Source organism: Diuraphis noxia, unplaced genomic scaffold, assembly GCF_037042655.1.
Source record: "Diuraphis noxia isolate RWA-SAM2 unplaced genomic scaffold, SU_Dnox_SAM2 contig0002, whole genome shotgun sequence".
Taxonomy (NCBI): domain Eukaryota; kingdom Metazoa; phylum Arthropoda; class Insecta; order Hemiptera; family Aphididae; genus Diuraphis; species Diuraphis noxia.
In genome coordinates this window covers 42,516,099-42,529,486 of record NW_028301712.1, presented here as the reverse complement: position 1 = coordinate 42,529,486, position 13,388 = coordinate 42,516,099, and the positions used below count along the sequence as shown (strand labels likewise).

The 13,388-nt window shown below is 27.1% G+C and overlaps 1 protein-coding gene across 3 annotated transcripts; it reads left to right on the top strand.

Annotated features, from left to right (window-relative positions):
- Window positions 1–2,381: 2,381 nt before the first annotated feature.
- Window positions 2,382–9,947, top strand: LOC107169378 (beta-alanyl-dopamine/carcinine hydrolase-like). Of its 3 annotated transcripts, none has more exons than XM_089218827.1 (8): window positions 2,382–2,599; window positions 4,178–4,266; window positions 4,786–4,983; window positions 5,076–5,174; window positions 5,561–5,797; window positions 6,955–7,166; window positions 8,149–8,351; window positions 9,536–9,947. In XM_089218827.1, exons 2-8 carry the CDS (start codon window positions 4,261–4,263, stop codon window positions 9,646–9,648), a joined length of 1,068 nt encoding a protein of 355 aa, XP_089074953.1. In that variant the 5' UTR covers window positions 2,382–2,599; window positions 4,178–4,260; the 3' UTR covers window positions 9,649–9,947. The 3 variants fall into 3 exon arrangements, with proteins under 3 accessions (XP_089074953.1, XP_089074951.1, XP_089074952.1); XM_089218825.1 differs by lacking the exon at window positions 2,382–2,599 and adding an exon at window positions 3,449–3,629; XM_089218826.1 differs by lacking the exons at window positions 2,382–2,599; window positions 5,076–5,174 and adding an exon at window positions 3,449–3,629.
- Window positions 9,948–13,388: the final 3,441 nt, after the last annotated feature.

Sequence of the window (13,388 nt, the reverse complement as noted above, 5' to 3'; positions counted from 1 at the left end):
TAAGATCTATGATAAATACCACGATTGATAAAATATAATAACTGTGATAACTGATAACTACTATCAATAGTCAGTACCATTCCGCGGTTGTGGTACAGACGAATGGCGCCATCAGATAACATGTCGAGTAAGTTGTACCACAAAAGAATAGATTTCGTGTTTGCATCATCATAGACATAATAGGTAAATTAAATAATTAATATACAATATATTATAATGTATTAGCTGCCATAGAAAACTCGCTGTGATGGATGGAGGAGGCTGGAGACGACAATGTCGTTGTAAATTGTAATTCATTTTCTAACAAATAAAAGCCGTTCCTGTTGTAGATATTTATTCATTTTTCATCTATATATATCTGTGCACACCGAGTTTAGAATTTTGGATCATATCCTTTGGAAGGAGCTATTTACCGATATATTGAAGCACATATGGCATACAACTACATTAGCGACGTGTCTCGAATCTCGAACATTGATGTTTGATATATGCATGCGCGAAGCAAACGGTCGCATATACATATTTAGACGTCGACCGCTGATTGATATCTCGAGCGTTTTTTCAAAATAAAAATTAAATATTAACAACTGTTATATTATTATATTTAAAATAAATTACATTCATAAAAATTCACTGTTTTTAAAAGTAAGTCCGGTACATTATTTATAATGATATTTACATTAATATAATTGAAAATAAAAATTCAATAATGATAATAAAATTACTAAGTAGGTATAATGTATAGCATACACCTATTAACTAATTTTAATATTGTTAATAGGTCTATGATGTATAGTCTTATAAAAAAACAAGTTAACATGTAATATATAAATAACAATATAAATACAATCATCTATTTAGTAAAACATTAAGTATTTAGGTATAATATACAGATGTTATGGTTAATATTTTTTGAATTACAACAAAATGTTTAAGCTTTTTTTTTACTATGTTGTAGTATAGGTACTTACACCTATAACTTCATTTAACAGTTGCAAGAGTAAGATACCTACAAGTATAGCAAGTAAAACCAAGTAATGGTTTATAATGTTTTTAAGAATACGACCAAATAGTATAGGTACCGTGGTACAGCAACGTCATCGGCGAATGCGGTAAATTTCTAAAAAAAACCTCTAAGACTTTATAAAATAAGAATAGGTACCTATAAATGTATAAATCTATGTCAACAGCCAATTTAATATAATATTCTGTTCGGGTGATTGAATAATTTCATAAAAATCAGTATGGGTACTTCCAATTCGGAGCGGCAAAGATGATGCGCGGTTATAGTGCGCTATAATTATGAAAATGAAAATGAGAAAGGTACACGGGCACCCGTATGCAAATTTATTTTAAGTAATAAAAATAAAAATTTAGAAAAATTATAATGTAAGAATTCACACAACAGGTTAGACTGCAGTCCGTAATTTACAAATGTATTTACTAAGAACTAATTATTGTGATTATATGTTATAAACAATCCAACTCGAATTTAGTTAATGATAATCGAAATTATGAGGCAATGGATCGAATTTGACAAAATTTACTAAAATCTCCAAAATTTTAAAATTATTTTGTAGTTTTTGTAGTTCAAAACGTATGAAACATTTAATTTTCATATCTAAGGAATAAAATCTTTTTTCGTCAGAACAAATTTGGAAATTGAAGAGGTACATGGTTCCTTATAAGTAGTTGCGTATAAGTGTTGCTACTACAGGACTTGGTCTATTCTTAAATACTTAAGTAGAAGTTGTAGTATTTATCATGTAATTTATACCTATGCTAGCCAAAAATATATTATTATAATATGATATACACTTACAATACATAATATTGAATAATCAATAATAGTTCAATTATATTTGTTGAGATCTGAGAAGTTTTAAAAAGTTTTTTGAGATTAGCGGATAAGACAAGAACTTCAGTATTTCAATATCATTATTCATTAATTATATTTATGGTTTTTTTAAATCTTAAATTGTTTATAATAATATAGTGTTGATATACCTATAGTAGTTAAAATTATAAATTTAAATATGATAATCCATGTTATTGATTCTTAACTGTTAAGTAAGCAATTACATACTCTTATAAAGTTATAACTAAACAAAAATCAAATAATTGCTATAAATTGTCCAGTTAAATATTATTTTTTATTGAGGAGGAGGGGCATACAAGTCAAAAATACTTTATGTTTGTTTGAAACATTATTTTATGTGCGGGAAACACCGCGTGTCTGACACTAACGAAAAGCTGACACGTTTGAATCAACAAATATTTAATCAACTGCATAGTTACAACTTATAATACATAAAATAGGTCTCATGTACAAAAGCAGAAAAAAATGATGTATGGATAACTCAAATGATTTGAGTTCGTATCATACGCTTAAAGTTGAAATTTGTTATTTTTTTTATTACCTTTTAAGGCAATAAAAACGCTTTGATGTCTTAGATCAGCATTTTTTTAGTAGGAAATTGAATCTAATATTGTTACTATTGGCGTTCGCTCAGCTATGGTACGCGCCATAGTGGATTTTTTTGTAACTACTCAAACGAGATAACTACCGGTGATAGTTTACAAATAGTGAATTTGCAGGGTAATTATTATGGTTATTATTAATATAAAATTATTGATTTATTAACTATTATGTACAATCACGATAATCTGACGTATAAAATAAACAATGTATTTTTGTTATAAAAATATTATTCTAATAGAAATTCAATTTTAGAATTGTATGTATTGTTTAAATAAAATATATTTAAAGCACACATTTAGGTTATAACGCTTGCGAAATTATAATATGTATATTGTAAAAAATTAAAATATCAACCCATTATGATTGAAAAATGAAAATATTTAACAATTTTCAAAACATTTCCATTATATCACGGTATACGCGTATATCGCCGCTATAGACGGTTACCACGTTTGAGATAGACCACGCTCACCGTTCAAATGCCAATATAAGCAGGGGTTCCTAATTGTTTTCAAAAGTGTCGGGAAAAATAAAAAAAAAAAAGTCATAAAATAAATAATAAGGAATAATGAGAATTGTTATACTCAACTAAAAAACAAAAGGTACGATGGGGTTGTTTTACCTCTGACTCTCTAATAATCAAGATTATTTTGTTCTGGCATAATATTCTGTGTAAATCTTTGAATTTTCATTCAAAATAATCTTTATTTTATTTTCAATATTTAATTCTTTCTCTCTATACCAGGGATGTCCATTGCTATAAGAGGAAAACATTTGGCTATAAAATAATAATTTATGTGTAACTTATTAACTTCTAATGTAACCAAATGTAACGCATTTTATTATAAATGCAACCATGTTCAGTAAACATATACGTAGATAGCATTATTTACTATACAGACAGTTCATAAATATTTATTTTAGCCGTTAGGCATTCGCTTAAAGTTTAATCTTTTGTATGACGTTGCTTACGCATCAGTGTCATATGAAAATATTTTTTACGAGTGTAAGAATATATTTACGGTTTAAGATCAAGTCTGGATTAATGATGCCATTATCATGAAGTTTTTAAATAATATTATCGTGATTCCATTACTTTTTAATGTAATCCATATCGTCCATTCTATCGACCAGGACTATAATACAGGTTTTTATATTATTTTATTTTTTAATGATGATACACGATATGATTATTATTTGTTCAAACCAGTATAAAATAAAATAAAATCATGATTTAAATTTTCTTAAAAAAGAAGTAACTGAAAAATACCTATTAGCATGAGATGTTATATATTATTTGGTATTTAAATTAAAAAAATACATATTAAATTAATTTGAAGGGCATATTTTTGTGTTTTACCTTTTAGTTTATGATATCTAACGCATTTTTTTAAAAGTAATTTTCATGGTATTTAGTACATTAAATCTAAGCCTTAGCAATTATATTAGTAGGTATATACTTACTAATTTATAAAAATACACTTTAGGGTCAGTCTGAATTTCTTTTTACATTATTTTTTTCGCACAATATCAGGTAGTTTTTTTTTATTCACGCTGGACACAAAATAATATTTTAAAGTATACAAATAACACATCAAGAGAAATGAACGAGAATAAATAAGCTTCGCATTCTATACGTCATTTTTTCTACTACTCGTAGTTTTATTGCATATTGTAATTTATTTATATTTATAGACAGAATTCCAAAATCTGTATACAGAAGACAGGACTGCGTCCCGATTGTGTACGTAACCGGTTCTCACTATGAAGTTGGATATATGATCGTAAGTAAATTGCACAATGTTGTGCTATTCTAATTGGTTTATATAATTTGTACGAGTATAGTACCTGTAGTAAGAATAGTAAGATGTTCTATGGGTCTCTTTTTTTTACGCTATGTTCTTTTATTTTATTAAACTTTGAGCTTTTCACTCATTTTTAGAAAGCAATCTTGATTTAATTCTGATTATTATTATATATGTGCATGAAAAAAAAACCCTATATATTATAATTTTTGAATAATGATGAGCGTCGAGTACTAATGAACAATTGTCAGCAACAACCATGGCCTATAGGGTTAGGTGTAATCATGAACCTGACTGACCATCGTCCTTTTCAAAAACCCACCTTATCTAACGCTTGAACGTTATCTCAAAGATATTTTTAGAAGTATAACAGTTATTAAGCCAAAATTGTTTTTCCCTTTTATTTTTTTTATAAAATATATGGTTGTACATTAATGATGATGTGATCACGGTATATTATATTGTGTTGTATGAGACCTTATTTTTGTGTACACGCAGGGACAGACGTTCGGGAAAGTTATACGAGATTTTGAGGACAAATATGCACCACTTAAAGAGTATTTAGAAATTTATGAAACATCTGCGGATGGAAGACGAATATACAATGAATTTCTAGAAAATACTGACAAGCATTTTCCCCAATACTTGGTCGAGCTTAAAGGAATGGCCATCGGCGCTGACGTTCCGTTCCATAAGGTGGGTCCAAAATCGGGTTTTTTTTACAGAAAAATAATATTAATATACTAATATTGTAACTCTGCATTTTATACGGAGTAATATATTTTTAGCTTTTCCTCATCCATTTAGATGACACGTTAGTGTCAAACGTCCGAGATCCTAGTGATTTTTGTTCTACGATAATTGTGAACATTCCATGTAAGGGACAGGTAAGAAATAGGAACAGGAAGTTATTGCATTGTGCATAGTTCTATATGTGGAACGAAGGTCTTAGAAAAATAGGTACACGAGATTAGAACTATCTACCTTGCTATATTTAGATGTCAAATATTTTGATTTAAATAAACAATGTTTATTAACTTAATATTAATTTTTATATTGTTAAAAAAATCTAAATGTTTAGGTTACTAGTTTTTATCATAATTTTTTGTTCTGTTCAAAAGTTAGAATTTTAATTTCATATTTTGAAGTAGGATCCTTAAAAAAATTGTGAATATGAGTATGCATAAAAAATTGAACGATTGATATTTAATATATTATTTTGTATGTTGAAAACATTTTAACGATTTATCTTTTACTATTGTCGTCGTTGCAGTTTATCGGGCACAATGAAGATGCCCTAAATACGACGATAAATCATTTTTACATTATTAGCACTCATATCAATCCAAGAAGTGAAGAAGGTGGTGGGGTATTTCCAACAAGAGAAGAGAAATGGGAAGCAATGACTTTGCCGGTTCACTGCCTGGATACGCGAGTGGGCATAACCACCATGGATTGGTGTTTTCGATTAATAAGGTATTCGCGAAAAAAATCAGCAGAAATAAAATACGTGAGTGGAACTACTTTAACGAAGATTCAAAGTTGATGCACGATATTCACCAATAGCTAAATCGTTAAGAGTTACCAACACCAAATTTAAATTTTTTTAAAACGTTAGAACGTTTAGAACTTTTGACCGAAAGTGGACGTGAGTGTATAATACGTATTACATCAATCATTCTAAATTGCATATAGTCATATCGGATTTAGCTATTTTGTATGTTATTTACATCTAACGAAATATTTTATATTATAATATAAATGTCTATAAATATACAGTAATGCATTTAATGAACTCATAAAACGATTTTGATTGATATTATTATACCATTGCGTACTCATATTAGTTGTCTAAGTCACATAACATTAAAACCGTTACTAACAAATATGAGTTATGCGCTATAATAACTAAAATATGGTAAAATAATGTAATATAAGTGTTAATAAATGGGGAACCTGTCAAGTTTAAAAATTTATATATAATCAGTGTCACGGCGTAACATATAGGCAATATAGGTACATTACTGTATTCAAGAATAAAAATATTACGTTTAGTATAGTATCACATGGAATATTTCGTTCGTAATATTAATATGCTTTTGTTTTAAGAGTTCGTTAATATCTTAGTTTCGAGTTTTGATTGAAAAAAAATGATTTTAAAGCTTAAGTCATAAATTATCATAATCAGTTAAGTGACAACTCGTCAGTACATAATAAAATAATCAAGTACTGTAGTATTAGGCCATTCTTGAATTGATGACAAATTGACACCATTAATAGGCCTTTAAAGTTGATAGTTTATGGATATATTTAATATTAAGCTAATGCGTTTCGGTAATTTGTAAGTAGTTCCTCATAGATTGGTCTGGTGTCAAAAATTAATATTGGCCCAACCATATCTTGTGGAGGATGAAATGTATTGATTTATAATTTTTATGATACACACAAATTTAAAAAAGTAATACATATAGGTATTAGACCTAACCATCCTAACTTGAGTTGCTTAACCCAATTTTATATTATGTCTGTCTTTGTATAAGTAATAAACTTTTGTCGTTTTTTAAATAAGTGCATATTTGATACGTTCATGTGTTTAAAAAATCATGTTACACTCAAACGTACATTTCAGCTGGGGTGTTTCTGATGTGAGCTCTTTTGACTTGCAAGGCCAACATAAATGATATTCAAGAGATACTAACCAATCACGGAGCAAGTACGGCGGACGCGTTTCACATAAACGCCGGTTTCCTCGATGAAAGCAGATGTAATCGGGTATTCTATTTCTATTCGATCAAGGTGACCCCGCCGGAAACCAATCTGATATCAGAAGTGATTGTTACATCGCTAGACACCGAAACGACTTCCTTTTACACGAATAAGTAACTGTTCACACAATAAAATATTATATTATAAGTCGTAACTCATATAATACATAAATATTCTTTAACGATAAACTATTTCAACTCAACTATTTTTTTGTCCTCTCGATCAGAAGTCTTATAATGATTGTTTACTATTTGGACTCTAACATTTTTAGAGCGATGTATTTCGTTATTGGATTAAAAATGATCTGATGTTTTGTTTTTGTGTGTCTTATGTCCCTTTTAGGAGTAGTAAAAATCTCATTTTTTGGGGGTGTATTTTGATTGTGAATTTGAATCTAGTTGAAATGTTGAGGTATATTTCCCAATATTCATTAAACAGAAATCCTGGGTTATAATATACTTATTTATATGCAATACTGGTTCTCGAAAAAATGATTTTAATTCGAAATATTGACTGTAAGGACATAAAACTTTACAACATTTTCAAAATATTTAGTTTAATTTAAATCTATTTCTCACAGAAAAATAAATAACTAATAGTTCTGAATAAATAAATTATAAAATATCCTTAGAAATAGAGACTGACACGCTGCTCAAAATGGTATTTTGTTTGCAACAATTTATCATTAAATTACAATTTAACACCCATCTATTACAGTGATTACAAACATAAAGAGTGACCTCGAAACCTATTACACAACAGAGTGATTTCTCAAATTTTTTATTTAATTTAAAAACTTATCATTTTTGTAATTTTGTATTATCCTGAAAATATTATAAGGTACAACTGTATTATATATAATCTAATAATCATAAAGTATTGAACTTTGTTCATAAATTAATAAAAATGGTTGAATTCATGCAATAAAAGTACTTTAAAGTTTAAATATTAATTTTTTTTCAGTTTTCTATAAGTTCCATAATTCATTAATTTAATGTAAAAGCTTTAAGAACAGTCTTATGATTACAAAAATAATATCATATTTTGTTCATACAGTAAGTATTAATAGAATATAATTGCATATTTTGTTAATAGTTTACAATTTTTGGATTGCGATAAATCAAAAGAATATAATTCGATGAGCAATGTGTCCAGGGAAATAGTTTTTGAGGAGTTGATGTTACAGGATCCCATATCAAGCTTGGAAGACATTTTGAGGATATTGGAATCCACTCGTGCTGGAGAATGGCAAATTTTTAGGGACAGGGCTAATGATTTCGTCAACACAATCAATCTTGGTAAGTTAAGGAATAATATGAAATGTTGGCTAAAACATAACGGTTGTCGATATTGCTGTACCTAAAAATATAGCCACATTGAAGAATTTCAGATTTCTTTAGGTTAAAATTATTATTAGAATAACTCAAAATAGAAACACTTTTAATTGAAAAGCATCGAACTGGTATTTTTTGGATTCTGGAAGAAACAAAAATTAAATTGATTTATAAATCTGTATCAATTAATTATTATAATTTTAGATACTTAGTTGTTTATTTGTTTTTTTTTTTTTTTGAATAATCATTTTGAATATTGAAGGTGCTTTCAGTCACAAGTTATTGCAAAGTTTTTGTAGTTATAACTTAAAAATGTACCTATAACATATTTTTCAATTTCAACTAAGGCCTAAAAATGTAACACTAAATGTCTCATAAGTTTGTTTGACAAAAACATAAGAATCTCAAAAATATATATCCAATTTTCTAGTTCAAATTTTGATATTATATATTTTTTAGTTTTATTGAAATTTCAAAATATTATTTATTGGAACTTGATCAAAATTGCTTGAAAAAATCGTTTAATCCTAAAATTATATTCGAAATAGGGATTGCCATTAAAATAATGAAGTTGTATTGCGCATGTTCAAAACACATTAGTTATAAAATTATAAGTGTTAGGAATTTATGATTCATTAGTCTAGTTAAATGTTTCACTAACAGAATTGAAAAAAATTAACAAGGTAGGTACTGTGTGATAAAGTGTACCTTGCTTCTACGTACAAATGGTATAACTTATATTTTACACAACGAAGATTTCAATATATTTCGATTAATTTAAGTTTATTTAAAACAGTCCATGGAACATTGATACATATATGTTGATAATAGTTTGATATATTATAATATATATGATTTATTTTTGAATTTGACTGTATTTCTAATACTTTTCAATATAAATATAAATTTAGATACTGCATACAACATTAATTCGTGTAATATATCTAGTAAGAACTGTTTTTTCATCTCATTTACACAAAGTTATTTATTTCAATGATAATTTTTATAAATGTATTTAAAATTTCGTCATATAGAGTTATGAAATATTTGTGCAGTATTTTAATTTAGTTACATTAATTATTTCGCTAAATGTTAGATGAATAAGTATGAATTTTAGCTTGATAATTTTTAAAATTTTTTATTTATAGGAGTTTTTGATTTTATTGAAAGAACATGGACGATATGGACCAATAATCCCTTAACTAATCCTCCTATTATAAAGTTGCCATTAAAATTCATCGTTGTATTTATTAAATCTTAATTTTTATAGTAACGGTTAGTAATTTTACTAAAAATAAAACTTATTATTATATATATGTCGCAGAATAATTATTTTTTAACCATCCGTTTGCGAAAACTGTTGTATTCCTATTTATTTATCTTTAAGTGTTGTGCCATGAAAAACGATAATTACTATGGGTGTATTGTATACGTCTATATCGTTCAATAATAACTATATTTTGTTTTATATAGTGCAATTGTGTTACAATTATAACAAAATTATTAATTTATTGTTTAAAAGAGTTTTTATTTTATTTTTTTTTAAAGTTGGGATTTTTGTTAAACGCTTTTAATATTTACGTTATTTTGATAAGAGATTGTTATAAATATCTAAATACACTATTAAAAAATAAAGCAAATTACGAGATTGTTATGACCTACTAGGTAATAATAATCTAATATCCAAGAAAATCTTGTACCTACCGATATACAATTGAAACCAAATTTAAGCAGTTTAAAGAGTATAAAAACTAAACAGTGAAAAAAGAAGCACACTAAAATGATGTGATTCAAGTTTTTAATAGCTTTACGTAGAAAATATTAAAATCACATAACCCATGGAAATCAATTGTAATTGCTAATTGAATGGATTGTTTGGTAAATTATCTAATATCTTAATTTTGAGGCTGTAAAACTAAAATATTTTGAAAAGTAATAATTAGACTTTTAAATTCCAGATTATTTGAATAAACTATCGTGCAGTGCAATGGCAAAAATTCGACCTTTAAGCATACAAACTAAATTAGTTTTTAAGTAAATTGTTTAAATATTCTCAAAGATTTGTAAGATAATTTAAAAAATTACACCTGTAATAAGTTCAATAGATACTGCTATTATACTTTATAGATATTGATTCCCAATATATTGAGAGAAAACTATGCACATAAGACATAACTTTAAAACAGTTTTTTTAAAGTTTTTATAATAACTCATCATCAGTTCTTTCTTTTATATTAATTTATTAATAATTGTGTATACGTTTTGAACTTAATATGATAAAAAAATATATCGTTTTTATAATTTTGTAGTCTGTATAACAGTATATTCTGCAAATGTAAAATATCTAATAATCCAAAATAAGTTTACAATATTTGTTTAAAACTACACCCAAAAACCGCATGGTTTTAATTATTGCTATATTCAACCTCGAATTGTTATGCTACCCATTAATCTCACTTCAACTACTATAAGTATTTATAATTTCAACCGTAAAAACGATTCTACACCAAATTTTTGAAAACAAAATGAGATAATTAGGTAATTTTGTAAATTGTTTGAAACGAATTATTGTGCCTATTTTAGCGTTGAAAATATTAACAACCTATCTGTTATTGTATGGCTTTTATTTATTTTGCTCTCTGTTACCTACGTAAACACATTTATCTAATCAAATTGTGTTTTGTTCTACTACATACAAATGTGACTTAAGTTTAGAAAATTTATAATGATCTATGATTGAAATGATTCACAAATATATTTTCTAATTTTTATACCTACTATTTTAAATAAATAGTGTAATACATATAGGCAATAGGCATTAAAATTTATTTCTTATTTTGAAAAAAAAAACTAATAGAATATTTGATCATAGAGTATATGATATTCAATTTTAAGATATTATATATTCAATTATAATTGAATTGGCGTTTAAGTTTTCTTTCTACTTGCGGATACGCAATCGTATAGGTACGACGGAGATGCGTCAGACACAGTTGTGAATTTATCTGATTGCAAGCGTATATAAATGTATGATTATTACTAATTATATACATTTGCACACAAACATTCGAATTAAACTATGTCGTAAATTAGCACACACATTAATTCCTGAACTTTGCATGGCTATGTCAGTACTAAAAGACATATTAAACGTACAAGGCGAAACTACGATGGAATACTAACAAACAATATTCAGAAATTACGAGGAAAAAATAAAACGTAGTTAAATTAGTACATATAAATATGGACGAAGACGATTTACCATCTGTATGTGTGTGTGTAGTGCGTACCTAAGCGTATACCTAGTGCTTTTCACGTTATTTCTGTTGATGGGCAGTTACGAAAAAAATCGCTTTTTTCATATAAGGTCAGGCATGTGTTTAATTAGGAACAAACCGGATTTATAATATTACTGTGTTTACACTATTAATAGTCGTTTTATAGTAGTCTTAAACCTTGATCATAAACTTTATTGCGTGACGTACGTAGTCCTTGGATGTACAAATTTCTTGTGTCGATTAAACTGCACTCCGCATATCTGTATAGATGAGATACAGAAAACATTAAAATTGTGTTAAACAAAACTATTAATTGATAATTATTTGACAAAATCATATCCGATATAACACTATAGACCAATATCGCATGCTGACCGATATTTGATTGGATCCGTGACTATACTCTAAGACTCGAATAAACATTCGATTATCGAGTTGTCTTTAAACCCAGAACCTCCAGAGTTGTGAGTTTTTCAAAATACTTAGGTATACCATGAGACTTGTTAAATTTTTATTACACATATAATATAACATAAAGTATTAACGGTTGTGGGATATTTTCGACATATGTACTTTTTCAGCTGCTAGCAAAAGAAAAAAAAGGGTAACGGAATACAAATTGTTGAGCTTCACCTATCCTACAAATAAATATATTTACATACCTAATTATGTTTCTGAATTTTTTGGATGTTGTCTACATTTAATATATAATTATTATAAATTGTAGATGACGTTAATGGAATTTCATAATAACAACATAGAGTTGTTGTGTACCTAAGGTCGAAGTGGTTGTACATAGACTTAATTAAGTAGGCATTAATGAAACACTAAAAAAATCCAAAGGAAATGTTTCAAATATATTTTAATAATTATTATAGTTTTGAAATGTTGAGACTAAAAATTGTTCTATTCTGAGTGATGTTTTGAACTAGATATTTACGTAAATCATGATTAAGTTATAGGTTTTTACGCATTTGAAATAAATTCACGTGACAAATATTATCATGCAAATATACGAGTATTTTGTACCTATACCATAATAATTAATAATATAAAATCAAACCAAATGAGTTCCACAAGATGTTTCATTCTTTTTTATTATTTTTTTTTCTGATTGAACCGTCTACGCTGTGGGAATTGCTTTCGCATTACTGCCGTGAACATTTTACCAGCTAAATGACTAAACCTTAAAACATTAAAAGTGGTCATATTTATTACATCGAATTTTTAAAATATATTTGCATACATCGTATGAAAACTAAAATGTATTTATTTATAAACTTTTTCTGTTCAGTTGATCTAACAATTACGGCTGGCATTAATTTATAATAGCACAAGTAACCTCTAAATCTAATGCAGAAAAGCATATTTAAAATAACATTTCCAACAAATTAATTGGAAAAGAGTTAATAACAGGGACCAGCACGACGAGACAATATTGAGTATGAGTTACGTCTCGTGAGTCATAACGTATGCCTGCAAGGGCTTATCAAGCGAGAGGTATTTGATAATACATACATTTTTGTTCATAAACTTTATCAACAATATTATAATACCGTTTATAGATACGATAATAAATGTTATTAAAAGACTTAAAAAAACATTTATTGTGCTACATATTAATTTTTTTTTTTAACAGGTACCTAGCTGATGTATAGGTATTAGTTAAGTGATTCTGAGTAAACGTGGTATAATTATTAAAAAATGTAAACCAAAACATCAC

Coding starts and splice junctions, on each gene's coding strand:
- LOC107169378 (XM_089218825.1), top strand. CDS start 3,542: ATGAAGTTTTTAAATAATATTATCGTGATTCCATTACTTTTTAATGTA. Junction 3,630..4,177: donor CGACCAGGACTATAATACAG/GTTTTTATATTA, acceptor TTATATTTATAG/ACAGAATTCCAAAATCTGTA. Junction 5,175..5,560: donor ACATTCCATGTAAGGGACAG/GTAAGAAATAGG, acceptor TCGTCGTTGCAG/TTTATCGGGCACAATGAAGA.